The sequence below is a fragment of the Pleuronectes platessa genome, chromosome 2 (genome assembly GCF_947347685.1).
Source record: "Pleuronectes platessa chromosome 2, fPlePla1.1, whole genome shotgun sequence".
Classification (NCBI taxonomy): domain Eukaryota; kingdom Metazoa; phylum Chordata; class Actinopteri; order Pleuronectiformes; family Pleuronectidae; genus Pleuronectes; species Pleuronectes platessa.
In genome coordinates, this window is record NC_070627.1 from 570228 (window position 1) to 595101 (window position 24874).

The following is a 24874-nucleotide window of genomic DNA, read 5'->3' on the forward strand; positions in this document are numbered from 1 at the left end:
TATGTTGTGAACGAGTCGAACCCGTTCATCTTCAAAACAGAGTTTTACAGTTTTATTTGTTTCTATGTGAAAAAGACAAAGGACATGGATTCCTCACACACACACACACACTTTCACACACTGTTAATATCTGCATGCAGGACTCAACCTGACTGTCGGTAACCTGTTCCTGTAAACACAATCCAATCAACACTCTCTCTCTGAATTAAATCCACTGATAAATAATCATAAATAAATGTATTGATCTGCTGTCAGGCTGTTTATATTGAGACATATTGATCAGATGTAGAATTTCATTATGATCACAAACTTTTCCGTATAAGTGGGTTAGGGTTTGTATAAAACGTCCTCGGGTCAGTTTTCTATTAAATATGGTAAAATGTTTATGAAACAGTTTCCTCAGAGACTTAAAGATGCTCTGCTCTTCATCGACTCTTCTTCATACTGTAAATGTCTCATTCACTTTTCTTCTGCTGGTTTCCATTATGTCAAACTGGTGGTTTTGTTCTTTTACCTGCACCAAGGACGAGATGTTTCCACCAGTTTGTTTGAAGAGGAAAGAAAAGCTGAGTCATGATTCCAGTGAAGTCGGTGGAAGGATGTTCATTGAGCATTAAAGCAGAGACAAGTAGAAACAGAACTTTTCTCTCTGAGATGTTTTTCTTCTCGTTACATCTGGTTTGTCACAGAGGAAATGATCCATGTGTTTGACTCATAGACTGAATATAAAGGCTTTGACTGGGATGTGCTGCTGTTATACTGCAGCGCCACCTGTGGGTCAAAAGTAGAAAAGCCACCACCGCTCTGCACCTGATGCAGAAATGAAAACGTCCCATTTTTAAGTCCAGAGTTTTGATCTTTTGTGTCAAAGACAAAACTCTGATTTTAAACTCAAAGTGATTTCAATGTGTTGAACTTTGTGTTGAACTAAATCAATTTGTGACGTGAATCCAGGAACTTTAAGATCATAAACAAACATATACACAGAATGTGGTTCTACACCAACCCAGTCTCATCAGAAAATGTTCAATGGCAACGTTGGTCCACTTGGACCGACGTTACCATCTCACAATCTGGCCTCTCAGATTGTGAGATGGTAACATTTAGTCCTCCCATTGTTTTGCATTGGCGTGTTCTCACGTCACGTGACTCTCAAGCTCCCGTCTGCGGAGAGGAAAACATGGCGGAGATTCCTTGTCTTTTCAGATAAAAATATAATTTTGTAACTTAGTTTGGGCATAAAAATACATTCTGACACCATTTCTAGCGAGAAATGTGGTCTTTGCTTCCACAGTCTTCAGCCAGTTCGTGCTTATGATAAATATTTTAATAGTTATCACGCATGTTTTTATCGTTGCTATGATGGTTGCCATGGCACCACGGGCGCAGCTTGGTGTTTAAATCACAGTCCCTGCGTGGTGTCCTTCAGTGATCGTGAATGTTATTCATGTTATATAATAGTAATATTTGAGGCTAGATTACATCTCTAATGAGAAGGATCATGCGAGTCTGTTTATACCGAGGCCGGCCCGAGTGCGCGACCGGCCCGAGTCCGCGAGCCGAGCGGCCCGAGCGCGCGAGCGGCCCGAGCGCGCGAGCGGCGCGAGCCGAGCGGCCCGAGCGGACATGACGTGTGGCTGTCGTAAAAACCCTATTTGTAAACAACCAGCCCTTTAACTCGGGGCTGCGTCATAAACACGGCGCGCTTGGAAGACCACGATGTCATCTTCCTTCTGTCAGGTAAGTAGTTTATTGTTTTTAAAGATCGTTACGATCTAGGTTTACAGTCCGAGTGCGGAGAGAGTCCGTCAATCCACACTATGGACGCTGTTCATCAGCTAATACGCCATTGTTAGCCACATGCTTCAGCCCACGGTAGCCTGTGCTACCTGGGAGGTGAATACATGGTTGTTGAAAGCAGTTCAAGACGCTTAGCTCATCATTGAGGGACGCTACAATATAAATATAAACATGAATTTGATTTATGAATGCTTTAGATTAATAAGGAGTGTATTTGTCTACCATTACTCCACAATATCAGGTCAATTTGGTTTAATGTATAGTATGCACTATGACAATAATGTTTCCATGTTATGGAGTTGCGATTCATTTTATAAAACAATTGCTATGTTCTGTTTTTTAATCAAGGAGGATCCAAGTGAAGCTACAGGAGTTTCATTAACGTCAACAACTTGGACCAAACAGTTTGTTTTGCTTGATGAAGAGCAGGAAGGGCAGCCTGGAGAGAAAGAGAAGCCGGGTTGAGCCCACTACCATCATCCACGTACCACGAGGAAGATGAGGGAGAGAAATGATCCTACCATTAAAGAGGTACTTTTAAGTTACATACCAGAAAAAACATTTTATATAATTTGCCAAATATACATTTTTATTAAATCCCCAAAGTACACTTGCTGAAATACAAGTTAATATCACACTGAAAGAATTTTGATCAATCATGCTTCCCTGCTGTGATTGTTTAACTAGGAAAACAACTTTTTCCACAGGAAGGCAAGTAAATTTAAGGAATACATGTGCAAAGTTTTCCTCTGTTATGTATAATGATGACCCCCATCAAACATAATGTTAGCAATATTTACACCTTTTAATTTATACTGATTATTTCTGTCTACATGTGTGAATTTGCCTTCATTAGTTTCAGAAAAGAGCGATGATGTATCAATCAGTGGGCGGCAGCACGAGACTCCGCAAACTAGTCTGTAAGCAAAGCAGACGAAGGCATCGAGGTTGCGGCCTGCCATCATTGTTATTTTGCTTAAGGGACTGAATATGTTTCATGTAGAAATATTAGCTTTCCCTTATATCTACCAAAACTGCTTGTTTCACAGACTGCAGTTTTGTTTTGATCCGATGTGGTGTGCAAATACAACCGTATCTGCAATGGGTTGTGGGGCATTAACATTTGTAACTCTAATTTTGTTTTGACAGACTGTGAAAAGAACGTTGAGAACATCACCACTCTACAGGAAGACACAGTCCAGTAATGGGTGTCAGAAGTTCAGTAGTGAACGACAGGTACTGTGGAAAAATATGTGTCATTGTTGTACAATGTCCTTTGACTCTGTTTAAACAAGGTCAACACAAAAAGGTTTGATTGTAAACTGATATCGGTATGAATTCATGTTATTCTCCTCTTCACAAGAAACAAACAATCCAAATTACCTGCAGAAAGCCCTTGATGGACGCTTCAGCTGCATCGTCAGACTGGTGAGACAGCAAGATGCCAACTTTAATGCCAATTTATTTGTGTAACATTCTGTGACCAAATGTATAGATAACTTTTTGTAGATTGTAAAAATAGATAACCCATTTATTACAAAAAAACTACACTAGAATTATCGCACTGCGTTGTATGACTCCGCTAACCAGAGCAGTGTCCGTCTACATATTTCTACATATTTTCTCTCATATAAATGACACTGTATCTCTTGACAACTGAAACCATAAGATGAGGTCAGTGTGGCCTTGACCTTTTTACTTTAAGACAAATACAAAGTTAGACAATCCGAAAACATGCAGTTATGCCTCCGGCGACTCGCTATTGCAGAGGCATTAAAACCGTAGTGTAGTAGATTGGATTTTATTGGTGTTACATTGGACATCTTGTATGGGTACACCAAAAAATATATTTGGTTTCACATTCTAGATGGCAATAAGCAGAGTCATCAACTCAGGAAAAATATTTCTGTAGAAAAGAAAGCCTTGTATGTGTGTATGTATACATACACACAAACGCACAATTGAGACGTTTTTGTCTTTTATCATATATTCTCAGGCAGTACTGATGCATTTACTGAGAGGGGACGTGAGGGCCTACTCTGCGTGCTCAGAGTTCAAGCCCAGCAGGCTGCAGCGGGCCTGACATATTCTGGAACAGCAGCACAGTCTTTGGATGACTCCTCTGAAGATGAAAACATGGCGAGGTACTTCTCCACTGATGAAGAACTGTGAGGGCTGTGATTAGCTACACTCTCTTGCTACAATGCTACTCATGCTACTCCCTGGCAGCCTTAGGAAGGCATTAGCTTGCTGTGTGGTAGCTGTTAGCTTCAGCATTTTTAGTTTTTAGTGGCCTGTCTGACGTTTATGTTAAAAAAAAATCAGAGGGAACCATCTTCATAATTTAACACTATGGTTTGTTTGTGTCCTTCAGTTCTTCTCAAGAGAAGCAGTACAGGTGTGCCTCAGCTCCACGGTCCCTCCTGCAGCCTCCGCTCCTGATGCTAACCTCATGTCTCCATCACACCAAGCAGCAGACCTGGATTGACAGACCTTTCTCCAGAGCTGCCCCCTCCCTCTGAAACCCCCCTCTCCAAAACACTATTTGTGTAGTTTTTAAAGTATTTTTTGCATGAGAATTGTTGATCATAACATTTCCAGCAGATGCCTTAATATAATGTTTGTGCACAATAAATGACATTGATCATAACATAATGGTATTTCCTTGCACTTCTACACCATGATATTGTCAGATAAGATGCTGATTACATTAAAGCAGTGAATGCTCTGCTTTAAGCAACATAAACACACAATGATTCAATGGATCTGAAGTAGAATGGGCACATTACATTCTGTAGAGAATGCCTCAGTTATGGAAGTCAGAAAATAACTTTCTTTATCTGAGGTTCCAGCCATTTATAGTCACAGCAAAGCACACAGGTCTGGTTGTCTAAGTGGCGCCCATATCATTGTTTAAGATGTGTAACATCAAGTTTGTGTTTCAGTGCAAAATTAGTCATTAGTCAAGAGTTCACCATCTTGTTTACACTAAGATTAGGTGACCCAGATGTTTCACAATGCAATCTGATAAGGTCTTATGAGAAACATTCTTAACATTAAAGAAATCAACACAGAGGATAGCAATATCTGTTTGACTTTAATCAGTAGCTGGTAATCGGCAGCCTGACTTATTCAAACACATTAATACTACAATGAATGAGGCAGGGCCTTCTATCAGAAATCAACTATATCGTCACGTTATGTTTCTCTTGAGCACATGGAAATTACCTTCAGCTTCCACTTACTGTCACCTGAACCATACTGTTATTTCTGTATCTACAGTGACTTTTAGGAAAACATATACTAGAGGGCAATGTATAAACATTAATACATCTTATTTATATAGAGCTTTTCAAGAAGTGCAAGTACTAAACTGAGGGAAAGCTAATACAAACAATATATATATATCTTATTTCCATGTGCCAGGACAGCCTCACACTTGGATATAAACCAATTTTAGAATACATTTGCTTATACTGGAGATCTTTTAAATTAATGTCCCAGAAATGATTTCTGATGGAAAACCCCTGCCTTATTCATTGTAGTATTAATGTGTTTGAATAAGTCAGGCCGCTGATTATCAGCTACGGATTAAAGTCAAACAGATATTGCTATCCTCTGTGTTGATTTCTTTAATGTTAAGAATGTTTCTCATAAGACCTTATCAGATTGCATTGTGAAACATCTGGGTCACCTAATTTTAGTGTAAAGAAGAAGGTGAACTCTTGACTAATGACTAATTTTGCACTGAAACACAAACTTGATGTTACACATCTTAAACAATATGATATGGGCGCCACTTAGACAACCAGACCTGTGTGCTTTGCTGTGACTATAAATGACTGGAACCTCAGATAAAGAAAGTTATTTTCTGACTTCCATAACTGAGGCATTCTCTACAGAATGTAATGTGCCCATTCTACTTCAGATCCATTGAATCATTGTGTGTTTATGTTGCTTAAAGCAGAGCATTCACTGCTTTAATGTAATCAGCATCTTATCTGACAATATCATGGTGTAGAAGTGCAAGGAAATACCATTATGTTATGATCAATGTCATTTATTGTGCACAAACATTATATTAAGGCATCTGCTGGAAATGTTATGATCAACAATTCTCATGCAAAAAATACTTTAAAAACTACACAAATAGTGTTTTGGAGAGGGGGGTTTCAGAGGGAGGGGGCAGCTCTGGAGAAAGGTCTGTCAATCCAGGTCTGCTGCTTGGTGTGATGGAGACATGAGGTTAGCATCAGGAGCGGAGGCTGCAGGAGGGACCGTGGAGCTGAGGCACACCTGTACTGCTTCTCTTGAGAAGAACTGAAGGACACAAACAAACCATAGTGTTAAATTATGAAGATGGTTCCCTCTGATTTTTTTTTAACATAAACGTCAGACAGGCCACTAAAAACTAAAAATGCTGAAGCTAACAGCTACCACACAGCAAGCTAATGCCTTCCTAAGGCTGCCAGGGAGTAGCATGAGTAGCCTTGTAGCAAGAGAGTGTAGCTAATCACAGCCCTCACAGTTCTTCATCAGTGGAGAAGTACCTCGCCATGTTTTCATCTTCAGAGGAGTCATCCAAAGACTGTGCTGCTGTTCCAGAATATGTCAGGCCCGCTGCAGCCTGCTGGGCTTGAACTCTGAGCACGCAGAGTAGGCCCTCACGTCCCCTCTCAGTAAATGCATCAGTACTGCCTGAGAATATATGATAAAAGACAAAAACATCTCAATTGTGCGTTTGTGTGTATGTATACATACACACATACAAGGCTTTCTTTTCTACAGAAATATTTTTCCTGAGTTGATGACTCTGCTTATTGCCATCTAGAATGTGAAACCAAATATATTTTTTGGTGTACCCATACAAGATGTCCAATGTAACACCAATAAAATCCAATCTACTACACTACGGTTTTAATGCCTCTGCAATAGCGAGTCGCCGGAGGCATAACTGCATGTTTTCGGATTGTCTAACTTTGTATTTGTCTTAAAGTAAAAAGGTCAAGGCCACACTGACCTCATCTTATGGTTTCAGTTGTCAAGAGATACAGTGTCATTTATATGAGAGAAAATATGTAGAAATATGTAGACGGACACTGCTCTGGTTAGCGGAGTCATACAACGCAGTGCGATAATTCTAGTGTAGTTTTTTTGTAATAAATGGGTTATCTATTTTTACAATCTACAAAAAGTTATCTATACATTTGGTCACAGAATGTTACACAAATAAATTGGCATTAAAGTTGGCATCTTGCTGTCTCACCAGTCTGACGATGCAGCTGAAGCGTCCATCAAGGGCTTTCTGCAGGTAATTTGGATTGTTTGTTTCTTGTGAAGAGGAGAATAACATGAATTCATACCGATATCAGTTTACAATCAAACCTTTTTGTGTTGACCTTGTTTAAACAGAGTCAAAGGACATTGTACAACAATGACACATATTTTTCCACAGTACCTGTCGTTCACTACTGAACTTCTGACACCCATTACTGGACTGTGTCTTCCTGTAGAGTGGTGATGTTCTCAACGTTCTTTTCACAGTCTGTCAAAACAAAATTAGAGTTACAAATGTTAATGCCCCACAACCCATTGCAGATACGGTTGTATTTGCACACCACATCGGATCAAAACAAAACTGCAGTCTGTGAAACAAGCAGTTTTGGTAGATATAAGGGAAATGCTAATATTTCTACATGAAACATATTCAGTCCCTTAAGCAAAATAACAATGATGGCAGGCCGCAACCTCGATGCCTTCGTCTGCTTTGCTTACAGACTAGTTTGCGGAGTCTCGTGCTGCCGCCCACTGATCGATACATCATCGCTCTTTTCTGAAACTAATGAAGGCAAATTCACACATGTAGACAGAAATAAACAGTATAAATTAAAAGGTGTAAATATTGCTAACATTATGTTTGATGGGGGTCATCATTATACATAACAGAGGAAAACTTTGCACATGTATTCCTTAAATTTACTTGCCTTCCTGTGGAAAAAGTTGTTTTCCTAGTTAAACAATCACAGCAGGGAAGCATGATTGATCAAAATTCTTTCAGTGTGATATTAACTTGTATTTCAGCAAGTGTACTTTGGGGATTTAATAAAAATGTATATTTGGCAAATTATATAAAATGTTTTTTCTGGTATGTAACTTAAAAGTACCTCTTTAATGGTAGGATCATTTCTCTCCCTCATCTTCCTCGTGGTACGTGGATGATGGTAGTGGGCTCAACCCGGCTTCTCTTTCTCTCCAGGCTGCCCTTCCTGCTCTTCATCAAGCAAAACAAACTGTTTGGTCCAAGTTGTTGACGTTAATGAAACTCCTGTAGCTTCACTTGGATCCTCCTTGATTAAAAAACAGAACATAGCAATTGTTTTATAAAATGAATCGCAACTCCATAACATGGAAACATTATTGTCATAGTGCATACTATACATTAAACCACATTGACCTGATATTGTGGAGTAATGGTAGACAAATACACTCCTTATTAATCTAAAGCATTCATAAATCAAATTCATGTTTATATTTATATTGTAGCGTCCCTCAATGATGAGCTAAGCGTCTTGAACTGCTTTCAACAACCATGTATTCACCTCCCAGGTAGCACAGGCTACCGTGGGCTGAAGCATGTGGCTAACAATGGCGTATTAGCTGATGAACAGCGTCCATAGTGTGGATTGACGGACTCTCTCCGCACTCGGACTGTAAACCTAGATCGTAACGATCTTTAAAAACAATAAACTACTTACCTGACAGAAGGAAGATGACATCGTGGTCTTCCAAGCGCGCCGTGTTTATGACGCAGCCCCGAGTTAAAGGGCTGGTTGTTTACAAATAGGGTTTTTACGACAGCCACACGTCATGTCCGCTCGCGCACTCGGTCCGCTCGCGCACTCGGGCCGCTCGGCTCGCGCCGCTCGGGCCGCTCGGCTCGCGGACTCGGGCCGGTCGCGCACTCGGGCCGGCCTCGGTATAAACAGACTCGCATGATCCTTCTCATTAGAGATGTAATCTAGCCTCAAATATTACTATTATATAACATGAATAACATTCACGATCACTGAAGGACACCACGCAGGGACTGTGATTTAAACACCAAGCTGCGCCCGTGGTGCCATGGCAACCATCATAGCAACGATAAAAACATGCGTGATAACTATTAAAATATTTATCATAAGCACGAACTGGCTGAAGACTGTGGAAGCAAAGACCACATTTCTCGCTAGAAATGGTGTCAGAATGTATTTTTATGCCCAAACTAAGTTACAAAATTATATTTTTATCTGAAAAAACAAGGAATCTCCGCCATGTTTTCCTCTACGCAGACGGGAGCTTGAGAGTCACGTGACGTGAGAACACGCCAATGCAAAACAATGGGAGGACTAAATGTTACCATCTCACAATCTGAGAGGCCAGATTGTGAGATGGTAACGTCTGTCCAAGTGGACCAACGTTACCATTGAACATTTTCTGATGAGACTGGGTTGTTCTACACACATGGAGACACACTGAGGGACAAAGGTGGACAATAATAAAGACAAACTTAAACACACTGTATGTGACTCTTTATAGAGGGTTTATATATTCTGCTTGTGTTGTGTCATTTCGATAAACACATTCTTCATGTGAATAAACACAATCGGGGCAGGAAGGTTGCTGGTTTGAATCCGGTTCAGATGGGGTCTTCCTGTGTGGAGTCTGCATGTTCTCCCCGTGTTTTCTCCAGGTGCTCCGGCTTCATCTCACAAACACATGCAGATTAGGGGTTGTGTAGATTGGAGACTACACACACGCTGCTGCTGCTTCAGCCTCTGGATCCTCAGGACACAGCTCAGCCTCCGTCCACACACACTGTCCTCTTCACACTCAGATCCACTAAGACCACCTCCACCTGTTGAGAGAAGAAGACGTCAGTGTCACAGAGACTCACTTCATCAGCTGTGAGTCAGTGATGCAGCTCATCCAGTAGAAAGAGCAGCAGGGACTTCAGTCCTGTTCAGAGGTGGAGCAGCTTCCTCTCTGCTTCATGTTCACGTGTTGGAATGAACACGCTAAGAGCTCAGTGTGTGTCCTCTGCATGTCAAAGTGCAGAGTGGACACCTGAGAGGTGGATTTACTGCTGTTACAGGTGAAGCCATGTTTCACTGTGTGTTGATGAACATCTGCTTCTGACAAACTGGGACCAGAGGAGACAGATGGACCTCAGCAGAGGTTCTGCTCTGTATAAAGAGCTCCTGGTTACCATGTGATGAGGAGAGGCTTCAGTCCCACTGATCTCAGAGCTGTGACAAAGATCCACCTGATCAGTTCTTCACTGATGAAGTGAGAGGACAAACTGTCTCAGATCAGATGAAGACGACACCGTCTCTGTCCCTCGTGTGAGGCTGTCAGCTGTGGTCCAGCTTCACTTCCTGTTCACATGAAAACAACAACAACTGTCGTCTTCACGTCAACTCAGTCACATGATCCCAAGCAGCTTGTGGCTCGTCTGATTGGCCGACTGTTGTCTCTCTGTGTCTCTGTCCAATCCTGACGTCTGTCCTCATTGTCCTCTCACAGCTTCACTGAGGAAACACTGAGGCCTGAACTATGAAGACACTTCAACATGTCCAGGAGATCTTTCTGAGATCAGCTCAACTGAACCTGACAGACACAGTCAGGCTAAGTGGTCACATGACGCTGGTTATCAACTCGTTAAGTTAACTCAGGTTTTCCTCATCGAGATCTGAGCGGGCACATAAAAGGGGCGGGGTTTACTGTTTATGACCAATCACAGACATGGACAGTTTTACTGACAGCAGAGCCTCATATTTCACAACCAGGATCAAACTGTTCTATAATAAAAATCAGAGGAGAACAAACACATGGTCCAGAATAAAAGAAACTCAGTCAGAGCTGCTAAATGCAGGAAGAACAGCTGGTAAAACATCTGGATCTTGTCAATGTGTAAGTTACAGCGCCCCCTGGTGGCATCTGGTAAAAATAAATTACGTGACCACGACATAATAACGTGTGAACGAGATAAATAACTCGAGGCCACGAGATCTGAATCTGTTGTTTACTAACAAGACGAGAGGAAGAGAAGAAGACACACACTGTCTCACTGTCTCTGAGGACACACTCTGTCTCACTGTTTCTGAGGACACACTGTCTCACTGTCTCAGAGGACACACACTGTCTCTGAGGACACACACATGGACCTGTCTCCAGGAAGCTGAGGACATCTTTTTGGGGACAGGATGAGTCTGGAGACACTGAGATGTTCTGGGTGAGTTAGAGATCAACTGAACCAACCAGACGTTGATTTAAACTTCTCTTATCCATCCCTTTAAGGAGAGTGTGCACCACACAACAGTGTAGAGTCACTGTGGTCAGTGGGCGGAGCTTCTATACGGGTTGATCTCCAACTTAACCTGGAGCAGGTTAGATGTTCATCAGAAGTTACCATGGTGATGGACCTGGTTAAGAAGTGGACGAGCTTCGTAGAACTGAAAAAACTAAACCTGAAGTTAACCTGATAACCACAAATCCTGCTTGGTAGCACAGACCCTGGATCTGTGATACTGACTGTGTTTAGTAACATACTGATGAAAGCAGCGTGGACTGACTCCAACCATCTACTGACCTCAGAGTCTCCAGTCGACAGGTTGGACTCTGCTGTAGATCAAGAAGCTCCTTCACTGCTGAGTCCTGCAGGTTGTTCAGACTCAGATCCAGTTCTCTCAGATGAGAGGGGTTTGACCTCAGAGCTGAAGCCAGAGAAGAACAGCTGATCTCTGACAGTCTGCAGCGAAACAACCTGGATAAAGAATAAAACTTAACTGTAAATTAAACTGAGTTCATGTGTGAAAATAACAGACACATATTCATGTCAGCACAGACTCATAACATGGAAGATAAATATGAAATCAGACATGTTGGACTAAAAACGAGTCCTGATTCAGTACAAATAGATTATTTGGACCAGGTCTCTGTCCTGTAGATCAGTTTAGGAAATCCAGAACTAAACTCAGTGTTTTAACAAGTAGCTGAATATTTAAAATCTCATCATCTCATCTCATTTTCGTCCGCTTATCCGGGGTCGGGTCGCGGGGGGAGCAGCTCAAGCAGGGGGCCCCAGACTTCCCTTTCCCGGGCCACATTGACCAACTCTGACGGGGGGATCCCGAGGCGTTCCCAGGCCAGTGTTGAGATATAATCTCTCCACCTATTCCTGGGGCTTCCCCGAGGTCTCCTCCCCACTGGACGTGCCTGAAACACCTCCCAAGGGAGGCGCCCAGTGGGCATCCTTACCAGATGCCCGAACCACCTCAGCTGACTCCTTTCTAAGTAAAGGAGCAGCGGCTCTAATCCGAGTTCCTCAAGGATGGCTGAGCTTCTCACCCTATCCCTAAGGGAGACGCCAGCCACCCTTCTGAGAAAACTCATCTCGGCCGCTTGTACCCGCGATCTCGTCCTTTCGGTCATCACCCAGCCCTCATGACCATAGGTGAGGATAGGAACGAAGATCGACCGGTAGATCGAGAGCTTTGCCTTGCGTTACAACGGTGCGGTAAAGCGAACGCAATACCGCCCCCGCTGCTCCGATTCTCCGGCCAATCTCACGCTCCATAGTACCCTCACTCGCGAACAAGACCCCGAGGTACTTGAAACTCCTTCACTTGGGCTAAGGACTCATTTCCTACCCAGAGTAAGCAATCCATCGGTTTCCTGCTAAGAGTCATGGCCTCAGATTTAGCGGTGCTGATCCTCATCCCAGCCGCTTCACACTCGGCCGCCAGCCGATCCAGTGAGTGCTGAAGGTCACAGGCCGATGATCCAATGAGGACCACGTCATCTGCAAAAAGCAGTGACGAGATCCTCAGACCACCGAACTGCAACCCCTCCCCACCACGACTACGCCTCGATATCCTGTCCATGTATATCACAAACAGGATTGGTGACAAGGCGCAGCCCTGGCGGAGACCAGCTCCCACTGAGAACGAAACTGACTGGCTGCCGAGGACCCGAACACAGCTCTCGCTTTGGGAGTACAGGGATTGGATGGCCCTGAGGATAGACCCCCTTACCCCATACTCCCGCAGCACCTCCCACAGTTTCTCCCGGGGGACCCGGTCATACGCCTTCTCCAGATCCACAAAACACATGTAGACCGGATGGGCATACTCCCAGGCCCCCTCCAGGATCCTTGCGAGAGTTAAGAGCTGGTCCGTAGTTCCACGTCCGGGGCGAAAACCGCATTGTTCCTCTTCAATCTGAGGTTCGACGATCGGCCGAACCCTCCTTTCCAGCACCTTGGAGTAGACTTTACCAGGGAAGGCTGAGAAGTGTGATACCCCGATAATTGGTACACACTCTCTGGTCCCCCTTTTTGAACAGGGGAACCACAACCCCGGTTTGCCACTCCTTTGGCACTGTACCCGACTCCCACGCATTGTTGAATAGGCGTGTCAACCATGACAGCCCCTCAACACCCAGAGCCTTTAGCATTTCTGGCTGGATCTCATCAATCCCTGGGGCTTTGCCACTGCGGAGATGTTTGACTACCTCAGTGACCTCCACCAGGGAAATTGACGACGAAACACCATCAACCTCGAGCTCTGCCTCCAACATAGAGGGCGTGTTATTCGGATTCAGGAGTTCCTCAAAGTTTCCTTCCAACGTCCGACGACCTCCTCAGTTGAGGTCAACAGAGTCCCATCCTTACTGTACACAGCTTGGATGGTTCCCCGTTTCCCCCTCCTGAGGTGCCGGATAGTCTTCCAGAAACACTTTGGTGCCGACCGAAAGTCCTTCTCCATGGCATCTCCGAACTTCTCCCACACCCGCTGCTTAGCCTCCGACACGGCAGCAGCTGCAGCCCTTCGGGCCTGTCGGTACCCTGCAACCGAGTCAGGAGTCCTCCAGGATATCATATCCCGGAAGGCCTCCTTCTTCAATCGGACGGCTTCCCTGACCACCGGTGTCCACCACGGTGTCCGAGGGTTACCGCCCCTTGAGGAGCCTAAGACCCTGAGGCCACAGCTAGCCACCGCAGCTTCAGCAATGGATGCTTTGAACACCGCCCACTCCGGCTCAATGTCCCCAACCTCCACAGGAATGCCAGAAAAACTCCGCCGGAGGTGTGAGTTGAAGATACCTAGGACGGGGGCCTCCTCCAGACGTTCCCAGTTCACCCGCACTACTCGTTTGGGCTTACCAGGTCTATCCGGAAATTTCCCCCATTCCCTGATCCAACTCACAACCAGATGGTGGTCGGTTGACAGTTCCGCCCCTCTCTTTACCCGAGTGTCCAAAACATGCGGCCTCAGATCAGATGACACGATCACAAAATCGATCATTGATCTTCGGCCTAGGGTACTCTGGTACCAGGTACACTTATGAGCACCCTTATGTTCGAACATGGTGTTTGTTATGGATAATCCATGACTAGCACAGAAGTCCAATAACAAACGACCGCTCGGGTTCAGATCAGGGAGGCTGTTCCTCCCCACCACGCCTCTCCAGGTGTCTCCATCGTTGCCCACATGGGCGTTGAAGTCACCCAGCAGAACTACGGAGTCCCCTACTGGAGCCCCATACAGGACTCCATTCAGGGTCTCCAAGAAGGCCGAGTACTCTGAGCTGCTGTTTGGTGCATACGCACAAACAACAGTCAGAGTTTTCCCCCCTACATCCCTTAGGCGCAGGGAGGCGACCCTCTCGTCTACCGGGGTAAACTCCAACACCGCGGCGCTCAGCCGGGGATTTATGAGTATCCCCACACCCGCCCGGCGCCTCACGCCCTTGGCAACTCCGGAGAAGAATAGAGTCCAACCCTTATCCAGGAGTACGGTACCAGAGCTGAGACTGTGCGTGGAGGTAAGCCCCACCAGATATAACTGATAGCGCACCACCTCCCTCACAAGCTCCGGTTCCTTTCCCCACAGCGAGGTGACGTTCCACGTCCCCAGAGCCAGCTTCTGCCGCCCGGGTCTGGTCCGTCGAGACCCCTGACCTTCGCTGCCACCCATGTGGCTGCGCACCCGACCCCAACGGGTCTTCCCACAGGTGGTGGGCCCATGAGATGAAGAGAGGGGGGTGCCACGTAGTTTGTTCGGGCTGTGCCCGACCGGGCTCCGTGGTAAACCCGGCCACCAGGCGCTCGCCATCGAGCCCCCCGTCTGGGCCTAGCTCCAGACGGGGGCCCCGGGCTTCCTCCGGGCCGGGTCACATCTCCTCTTCCTTTGATATTCATTGAGGATTTTTGAACCATTCTTAGTCTGGCCCCTCACCTGAGACCACTCTGCCATGAGAGACCCTACCAGGAGCACAAGGCTCCAGACAACACAGCCCTCAGGTTCACAGGGACACGCAAACCTCTCCACCACGATAAGGTGACGGTTCCAGGAGAGGAATATATTTAAAATGTCACAGATTAATTAATGAATAATTAAGTTTTGTATGAAGAGGAATTATGTTAAATTAGAATTAAATGAGATCAATTGTGTATAAATGCTGTTTATAGATATGAGATCTACAAAAGTCAGTCAGTGAACTGACCTCAGAGTCTCCAGTCGACAGGCCGGACTCTGTAGAAAACCACACAGCTCCTTCACTCCTGAGTCCTGCAGGTCTCTGTTGTAGCTCAGATCCAGTTCTCTCAGATGAGAGGGGTTTGACCTCAGAGCTGAAGCCAGAGAAGAACAGCTGATCTCTGACAGACTGCAGCTCATCAACCTGGATAAAGAAATATGAATATTAGAATGTGTCCTCCTGTTGTTGTGGATCATCATCATGTCAACACAGACTCTCAACATGCTGCTGACCTCAGTCCAGTCTGTGACCTGAAGATAAATATCAGATCAGACATGTTGGACCATTGTTTCATTCATCAGCTTCTTCTCTGTGTGTTGGTCACTGAGCAGGTTGTGTAATTAAACACTGTTTAAAGTAGGGATGGCTCCTGACAGTCACTTCCTGTTTGTTTCTATACTTATCAACTGTCCAACGTGTTTCAATAAGAATGTGTCTTATTTTGAAAACCTGAGGAGGACGAGTGCTCGGCCTCAGTCCACATGTTATTTACTGACACTTTCTTAGTGATCAGGAGCAGGTGAGTGCAGGTGAATGGAGTTGATGAGGTGGATGTGACTGACAGGCTGGGTGAGTGACAGATGACTGAGGGACAGTGAGCAGAGCAGAACTGAGACAATTTAAATAAATAATGACCCAATAAGAAAGAAAGTCTGAAAAGTGAAGAAGGATTTAAGGACCTCAGAGTCTCCAGTCGACAGTTTGGACTCTCCAGTCCAGAACTCAGCAGCTTCACTCCTGAATCCTGCAGCTTGTTGTCACTCAGATCCAGTTCTCTCAGATGTGAGGGGTCTGACTTCAGAGCTGAGGCCACGACTTCATAGTGAGTCTCTGAGAGTCGACAACCACGGAGTCTGTAATTAAAGAAAATATCAAATCTGTGAGAATTAAATCAGAAAACACAACATTCATACAAAACGTGATCATGTGACCCTCACCCTGGTAAATCCCCTCTTTGTTAAAAACTCCTAAAGAGAAACCTTTCAGATTTGGTTCAAGTGTTCATTCAGTTTAACTCATTAGATTCAGGTGGTCAGAGGTCAAAGGTCAGAGGTCACAGAACATGTTCATGGCCTCTTGAACATGATATCTCAAGTCTGTCTTCAGTGGATTTCTTCACATTTTGACTCAAAGAGAAACTGATTAGATTTAGGTGGTCAGAGGTCAAAGGTCACAGTGACCTCATGTTATTGTGAAGTCAACATGTCAGGAACCTGGAGGGACGGACACTGCACTGGTTGGTGGTGGAGGACAAACGCAGAGTGGGAACTCTGGTTTCACAAGAAAGAAGAAGAAACTATATTTCCTGCTTCTTCAGTTTCAAGGAACCGTCAGTGATTCTCATCCAAACACTGATTCAGTGATCGTCTCCTCACTCTGTGCCAGCTGTTTGATCATATATATATTTATATATATATACACAGTATATACAATAATCTCTCTTGGACCGCACATGGTCGTATGTCTGAACCCTCAAACTCCAGCACAGTGATCACATTGGATTTCACTCTCCTCATCTGATCTAGTTGTTCTCAAATGTACATGAGAATGTAAATGTACATAATAATAACTCTATTACACACACACACACACACACACACACACACACACACACACACACACACACAAACACACGTTATTGATCATGTCTGGACTCACCGAGCCTTCCTGCAGTTCCTCACAGCTGGGATCAGTCTCAGTCGACCCTGGTTGGATGTGTTGAACTCCTCCAGGTCCAACTCATCCAGAACCTCCTCTGACATCTGCAGCATGTAGGCCAGAGCTGAGCAGTGGATCTCAGAGAGTTCCTCTGATCTGTTCTCTGACGTCAGGAACTGTTTCATCTGCTGATGAACTGAGTGGTCGTTCATCTCAGTCAGACAGTGGAAGATGTTGATGCTTCTGTCAGGAGAAATGTCATCACTCTCCATCTTCTTCAGGTTGTTGATGACTCTCTGGATGATCTCTGGATTGTTCTCTGTCTGACCCAGCAGGCCTCCTAAGACTCTCTGGTTGGACTCCAGACTGAGGCCGTGAAGGAAGCGAACAAACAGGTCCAGATGACCATTTGTACTGGTGAGGGATTTCTTCATGGTTCTCTTCAGGAGGTCTTCCAGGGAGAAGGTACCCCATGTGTACCCATATGTTCCCAAGACGTTGTTGACTTCTTCTGTGTTACTCTCGATGTAACAGTGGAACATGTAGACTGCAGCCAGGAACTCCTGAACGCTCAGATGAACAAAGCAGTAGACTGATTTCTGGAAGATCACACACTCTCTTCTGAAGATCTCAGTACAAACTCCTGAGTACACTGAGGCCTCTGTGACATTAAGACCACACCGCTCCAGGTCTTCTTGGTAGAACATGATGTTTCCTTCCTCCAGATGTTTAAGTGCCAGCCTCCCCAGCTTCAGGAGAACGTCCCTGTCAGTCCTCTTCTTACCGTACTTGTTGTTCTTCCTCTTGGTCTGAACCAGCAGGAAGTGTGAGTACAGGTCAGTCAGGGTCTCTGGCAGCTCTCCTCTCTGGTCTGTGGTCAACATGTGCTCCAGAACTGTAGCACTGATCCAGCAGAACACTGGGATTTGACACATGATGTGGAGGCTCCTGGACGTCTTGATGTGTGAGATGATTCTGCTGCACAGCTCTTCATCACTGAATCTCCTCCTGAAGTACTCCTCCTTCTGGGCCTCAGTGAAGCCTCGTACTTCTGTGACCCTGTCAACACATGCAGGAGGGATCTGATTGGCCGCCGCAGGTCTGGAGGTTATCCAGACGAGAGCCGAGGGAAGCAGATTCCCCCGGATGAGGTTTGTCAGCAGCACGTTGACTGATGACCTCTGTGTGACCTCAGACACAAGCTCCCTGTGGTTGAAGTCCAGAGAAGGTCTGCTTTCATCCAGGCCGTCAAAGATGAACAAAGGTTTACAGACAGCGAGCGTCTCTGCAGTGAGCTTCTGTAACGCTGGATGGAAAACATGGAGCAGCGTGAGAAGACTATGCTGCTGGTCCTTCACCAGGTTCAGCTCCCTGAACGAAAGCACAGCCAGCAGACCCACATCCTGGTTCTCTAAACCCTCTGCCCAGTCCAGAGTGAACTTCTGCACCGAGAAGGTTTTTCCAACGCCAGCGACGCCGTTGGTCAGGACGACTCTGATGCTGCTCTGCTGGTCAGTGGAGGCTTTAAAGATGTCGTGGACCTTGATGGGAGTGTCCTGGAGGATCTTCTTCTTGGAAGCCGTCTCAAGCTGCCTCACCTCATGTTGAGTATTAACCTCTTCACTCTGTCCCTCTGTGATGTAGAGCTCAGTGTAGATCCTGTTGAGGAGGGTTCTACTTCCTGTTTCATCACTTCCTTCAGTCACATGTTCACATCTCCTCCTCACACTGAGCTTATGTTCATCTGAAACCTCCTGCAGACCACGATCTGCTGAAAGACAAGAAACAATGTGAGAGACAGAGAATCTGAGAATCTGCTGATTGTTTTCATCAGATACAGAAAAACTACAGAAAATAAAAGCTTTTTAACTTTGTGCTTTTCTAACGATGTTAAATGTTGATGCTGTATGAAGGAACAAAATAAAACCACATGTGCTGTTGTCAGAAGTGAAGACATCAGCAGACACATGTACAGTGCTGCTCTGACCGGCTGTCTGACCTCCAGCTCCTGTTCTGGATCTTTTTCCACACTGGGGACAGGAGGAGTCTCCTGAAGAACCAGACTGGTCCCAGTATGAGGTGATGCACTGTCTGCAGAACCAGTGTCCACAGCTGGTGGAGACTGGATCCTTCAGGACGTCCTGACACGAAGCACAGCAGGACGACTGCTCCTCCTCAGAAACATGACTCCTCTTCCTCTCCCTGTGAAGACATGTCCTGATCACTGACATGTCACAGTCACAGGTTGTCATCACTTCTGTCAAGGAGGTTTTGTTTTCACCCAGTATGTTTGTGTGTTGGTTGGTTCGTTAGTGGGATTATAAAAAAACAACAGATTACCAGTAAACTTGGTGGAAGGTTGTGGTCTGTGAACCAGATCGGGGGGGGGGGGGGTCCTCTTTCACAGACATGTTCAGAGGACTGATGTTTACCAGTGTGTGGAATTTGGTGCAGATCCAAATCCAAATGAGTCTCTAGTGGATTTCAAAGTGGTTTCATAAGGAGCGTGTTGGTTCTTGGTGGAGGTCTGAGCTCTTTGAGTGATTCTGAGAGATTAGTCACCAACTTCAATGAAGCTGTGTCCTAATGCAGGGGCCACACTAGAGGAAACTAGATCCTCTTCAGAGCAGGTCCCAGTAGAAACAGTCTCTTACTCTGTGTGTGAGGGTCCAGGTTCATTACTGAAGAGTGGAGGAGGATCCATGGACCGGTCACTCTTCAGAGACAGACAGCTGGACCCTGGAGACTCTGCTCTCAGTCTGTGGTCCTGACCTCTGCAAACACAAACATGTTTTTATTCAGAACACATCATTCACTGGTTCATTCTGTGAGGATTCAGTTTGGAGCTTCACATGTTTGTAGCAGGTCTCTTACTCTGTGGTTGAGGGTCCAACTTGCTCTGAAGTGTCCTCGTCCATGTTGCACCGGCTGCGGCTCAGTTGTGGTTCAGGCCACGCTGCTCTTCTAGATATTCAAGGTCTGGTCTATTTCCTTCTGGTTCTGTGCTCAGTTTACAGCAGAACACAGTGAAATGATCTTTCACACCAGTTTCAATCTTTATCTGTTGAAAACGTCACAAACACAAATATTTGCAACACTTCCTGTAGCCTACCCATTTCAAAATAAAAGCACTGCAGCGTTTCTGTCGCCTGAATCAATTCATTCATTTTTTTAATGTTTTTATAGTGAAATAGATGCAGGGCTTCATAGTTTGTAGTACTGGTATTTAGTTGAGTACACAGGACTTCTTATATACAAGGAAATTCAGTGATCACATCAGAAACCTCAGGAAGGCTGGAGTTAGATAAAAACCTAGAAGAGACATTTCATTGAGAACATATTAAATTAATAATATGAATATATCTTTTAGGGCACCAGCCAATACGGGTGTGGAGGTGGACTATTGTACAAGTACAATAATAAAGTTCCCTCTCATGTAATATTGTTTTATGTCATTTTTAATTACACCAATAAACCTGCAGAGCCACAAACAAACGTTGAACAACTAAGTATTTTTCAACTTGAGCATTTCCTGATCTACACTCAAACCAATCAACTACATTAATGTGAATCAATACAAGCTTGTAAAAGTTCATGTGTCCTTCAACCCCCGGCCACTAAGAGAAGAAACTCAACATCTAGTATCATGTTCACGTCATAAAGGCTGGATTTGAATGTGTGTGTGTGTGTGTGTGTGTGTGTGTGTGTGTCTGTGTGTGTGCGTGTACCTGGCTCTGCAGGTTGATGTTCCTCACACCTCAGCCAGTGAGTCCAGAGCTTTACTGGGATCCACAGTGAAGACTCTCGACTGGTTGGTGACCACTGCTGTAACGTAATGTTGTGAAAACACGTTGTGTTATTAAACACTTGATGAACAGATGAAGATAAAAAGTGAAGCTGTGAGTTAACTCTGTTAATTAGTCCTTTGAAGGCTCTTTGATCCAGACCTGCTGTTCACATCTGTCTCTGGGATCCGATCACATGACGTCTGTCACCAGGTGTGAACTGACAAACTTAGAGTCATGTGATCAGCAGACGGATGGTAACAGCAGGTGTGAGAGTGAGACAGTAAATCTTTCAGAAAGTTGTGTTCACACTCACCTGCTCACTTTCCTTCCTTCTGCTCGTCCAGGTGAAAATGGAGTCTGACTGCTCCCTGTTCTCAGGCTCCTCCTCCCTGTTGAACCAGTTCACTCTTGAACCCACCCAGTTCAAAGTCCAGTTCATACCCATGAAGATGAACTGGTTCACAGTTCATGTTTTATTGGGATGTTATGATGTAGATAAGAAACTTAGGATCATGTATTTAGTTAATAATGGACGGTGTGGGATCATGAATCCAGATCTTCACTTTCACACTGAGTCCTGACTGGGAGCGTCTACTGGGACTGAGCCGTACAATGAGATTCATCATGATGTTTAAATGAGTTAAAATGTGGAAAACTCCCAAACGGCCCAACTCCATCAAATGAAGCCTGAGCTCAAACCCATGTTTCCTCTGTGAGTTGAAGGTTGTTATATTTGGTGTTGGAGCTGAATGTGTGACTCCATCTGCAGAACTCTGCTACGTCAGGTCACATTCATACAGTCCAGTCACAGTGTGGATTATAGATCTATAGAAATACAGCTGCATTGCGATGCATCATTTGACCGTTGTGTATTTCAATAACCGATGAGATTTGCATCCCCTTCTTTTCTCTGACTAGACGAGTGTTCGATGTATGAAATGATCCAAGTAGAAACAGTACCAGTGTTTGACCACAAGGTATCAGGAAAGAGCCAGAGCACCTGGCTGCAGACTACATGGTTTTCCCATCAAGTCTAAACTGGATGAACTGGAATTCCACCATAGAAACTACTTTCTATGAAAACAAGAAATAAAACTGATGTGAGTGTAAATTCTATTTCACAGAAAACTTGACCAAAGCCTTGATCATCTTTTCATTGGATTAATTTGACATGTAAGTTGTGATTTAGTGTTTTATTCACATACAGTATAAAACGAGTTGAGAGAGAGAGAGAGAGAGAGAGAGAGAGAGAGAGAGAGAGAGAGAACTCTAACTCTATAACTTACCCTAACCCTCTAAGGAGGTTATGTTTTCCTCTGTTTGTTTGTTGATTTGTTTACAAACAGAAGAAGTCCCTGAATCTGAGTGTGAATCCAAATCAGACCATTTTTAAATGTTTGTGTTAAACTCTCACTTCTCAGGTTGTTAACAAAGTAGAAAAGAAGTTTAAAATCTCTAAATAAAACGTGAAAAAGTTCAGATAAATAACAGCACGTGAGCGCCCCCTGTCTGTCAGATATATTAGTGAAGTCTCCTCACAGTTTGACCAATCAGACCATGTGACCTAATGTTTTATTGACCTGTGCTGCCCCCTTGTGTTCACACGTTTTCTGCAGCGACAACAACAGAGTTTAAAAATCAGAGTTAAAACTAATTCTTGTTTTTTTTTCTGTTTTATTGATTTTATTGATCTAGATGTTTTACATTTTTAGTTTCTAAATTATAACAACTAAACTTGTTCTATTTTAACTTTCTACCTCTTATCAAATGTCTTTTAAATAAATTGTTATTATAGTATATAGTAATATTTATTTTAATGCCATTTATAACATTTCTCAGGTTGAAAAGCACCAAACTAAATAAGATATTTAAATATCAGATATTTAACTTTATATTTTCATGTGTTAAATGTTTTTTTTATCTATCTGAGAAATGACTGCACTTTGTTTTACAAAGATCATAAAGTTTATTACATTTCTTTAAATGCAGAATACGTCATGCTTTTATTTTGACACCAAAACAAACCGAAGAGCGACTTTACAAAAACGATCGTCGTCACGGTCGTGATGTCATCGGTCGTGATGTCATCGGTCGCATCACAGCACGCCACGAGTTCAGATGAGACAGGAAGTGTGTTCACCACGAGGGCGGCTGATATAAAAACATCTTCTGTAACGGCGTATCGTACAAAACGGGTTTATTCATGTGCGCTGATGAACATTCACGACACTTTCTGTGTTACACATTTCTACGTTTTTCCAGAAGCTTCTTTTCGTCCTCACGGCTCCAAACTGAGTCGTCTTCACTTTACACCGAACATGTTCACGTCAGAGATCAACAAACGTTCAGACAAACATCGGACCAATGACTCGGCTGCGTACCACAACGTGTTCGGGCCAAAAACAATCTGAGAAACTTCAAGAGCGACGTTGTAATACCAAGAGAATAAAGAAGTCGAAACTCAATCAAATTTAAGTCGTAATATCACAAGAATAAAGTCGTAGAGACACAGAAACAATTTCACAAGAATAAAGTCGTAATATCACAATGACGTTGGAATATCGTGAGGATAAATTCAGACTTTCTTCTCAATCACGACTTTAATCTCACAACATTACGACTTAAAAATGCAGCTGATGTTACGTCGTAGCTACGAACATGAGAACGACCGAAGAGATGAAGAGTGAAGAGCAGCTGTGGTAAAACAACAGAGTCAATAAAACCATCATGTTCAGGTTTCTCTATTCACGCTGCGGACACAACCAGGACCAATCACACGCCTGCGTTTATAAAACAAGAACAAAACATACAAACTAATTTCTACTGAAACAAAACAAGGAAAAACTTCCAGATACTTCACTCAGTACACGTACATGTAGTACACGTGTACTCTGGTGTACTCCCTCAAATCAAACCAGACATAACGATCACAACATCAACAAATAAATTATCAACCATGTGTCACATGACGTGGAAATGATGCCGACATAGATAAAGATGTAAATAAAGATGGACGACACGTCTCCACTTCCTGCTGTTCTAATAAAAACGAAGCCAAGTATCTCAAATACAAACGCTGCCATCTTGTGGTGATGACATCACTTGTGCAGCAGTGATCGTGGAGTAGAGGCGTGGTTTTAAAGTCCCGCCTAAATCTACACTCGACCAATCACAAGGCGATTTCATCTGTCAATCATGACATGATCATATAAAGACAGGCTGAGACGTCGTGATGACAGCTGAGACTGGCTTCTGATTGGTCGAGCTGATGTATCATCAGCACCACGATCACGAATGACTGCAAATTATGTTTTAACCACAAGATGGCAGCGTTTGTATTCAAAATATGTTGTGTTCATTTCTGGAGGAAGTGGAGATGTGTCATCATCTTTGTTTATAATCTATGATTCTTAATATCACAGATTCACGTCACTAAACATGTTTCACTTCCTGTTTGGACGTGAAAACAACCAGAGGACGGACGTGACGTGAATCAGACCCTCGGAGCAGAGACGAAGGTTTTCAGCGACGCTACACGAGTCGACACCGAACACAGAGAAGAATCAACCATTTAATGAAGCTCTCATTCCAAGACACACATGAACCTGTACAGCAAACACACACTTACACAAACACAAGAGAAACGCACACACTCACCAACCAATCGCCGAACTAAACCAGTTCTGAATTCTTTATTGCACTTGAACATGAAAAGTCCATTAGGACCAGATCTTTCCTGCTGACGTTCTCCATCGTTTCATTTGTGCTTCCTGTGAAGACGAGCGCTCAGTGTGTCAGCGTGTTCCTGATTCTGTTTTCTTTACATTCATGTTCTAATAAATAAAACCCACACTGAAACAAACAAAGAGGCCGAGTCGTGTTTATCATGAAGTCGTGTTTACACAGGATTACTGCCTGGAGCTGTGGGTTTACTGTAGAGACCAGTAACTGTACAGTGTTCACCAGAACAACACTGAAGCTGCTTTCATACATGAACTGAACCACGTGTTCCTCACGTGTTCCTGACGTGTTCCTCACGTGTTCCT

The 24874-nt window shown here is 44.1% G+C and overlaps 1 protein-coding gene and 1 long non-coding RNA gene across 7 annotated transcripts in view; one reads left to right on the plus strand and one right to left on the minus strand.

The window, feature by feature from the left end:
- The first annotated feature begins 1631 nt into the window (after positions 1-1631).
- Positions 1632-4414, plus strand: LOC128450928 (uncharacterized). The gene is made up of 6 exons (XR_008340054.1): positions 1632-1740; positions 2149-2331; positions 2950-3036; positions 3164-3228; positions 3797-3944; positions 4175-4414. It is a non-coding gene; the product is annotated as an uncharacterized LOC128450928 (long non-coding RNA).
- A 1523-nt stretch (positions 4415-5937) lies between these two features.
- Positions 5938-24874, minus strand: part of LOC128450459 (NLR family CARD domain-containing protein 3) — a 56578-nt gene continuing 37641 nt past the window's right edge. The window contains exons 1-11 of one of the 6 annotated variants that reach the window (XM_053433943.1): positions 21142-22064; positions 19915-20101; positions 19695-19814; positions 19028-19242; positions 17041-18811; positions 16062-16235; positions 15349-15525; positions 11432-11605; positions 7965-8147; positions 6351-7345; positions 5938-6120 (exon numbers count right to left, since the gene is read on the minus strand). In XM_053433943.1, coding sequence (XP_053289918.1) covers positions 8114-8147; positions 11432-11605; positions 15349-15525; positions 16062-16235; positions 17041-18811; positions 19028-19242; positions 19695-19814; positions 19915-19958 — 2709 coding nt within the window. In that variant the 5' untranslated portion in view covers positions 19959-20101; positions 21142-22064 and the 3' untranslated portion in view covers positions 5938-6120; positions 6351-7345; positions 7965-8113. Of the gene's footprint in view, positions 6121-6350; positions 7346-7964; positions 8148-11431; positions 11606-15348; positions 15526-16061; positions 16236-17040; positions 18812-19027; positions 19243-19694; positions 19815-19914; positions 20102-20768; positions 20875-21141; positions 22065-24874 lie in introns of those variants that run through there. The other 5 variants (XM_053433968.1, XM_053433959.1, XM_053433951.1 and 2 more) reach the window with 5 other exon arrangements.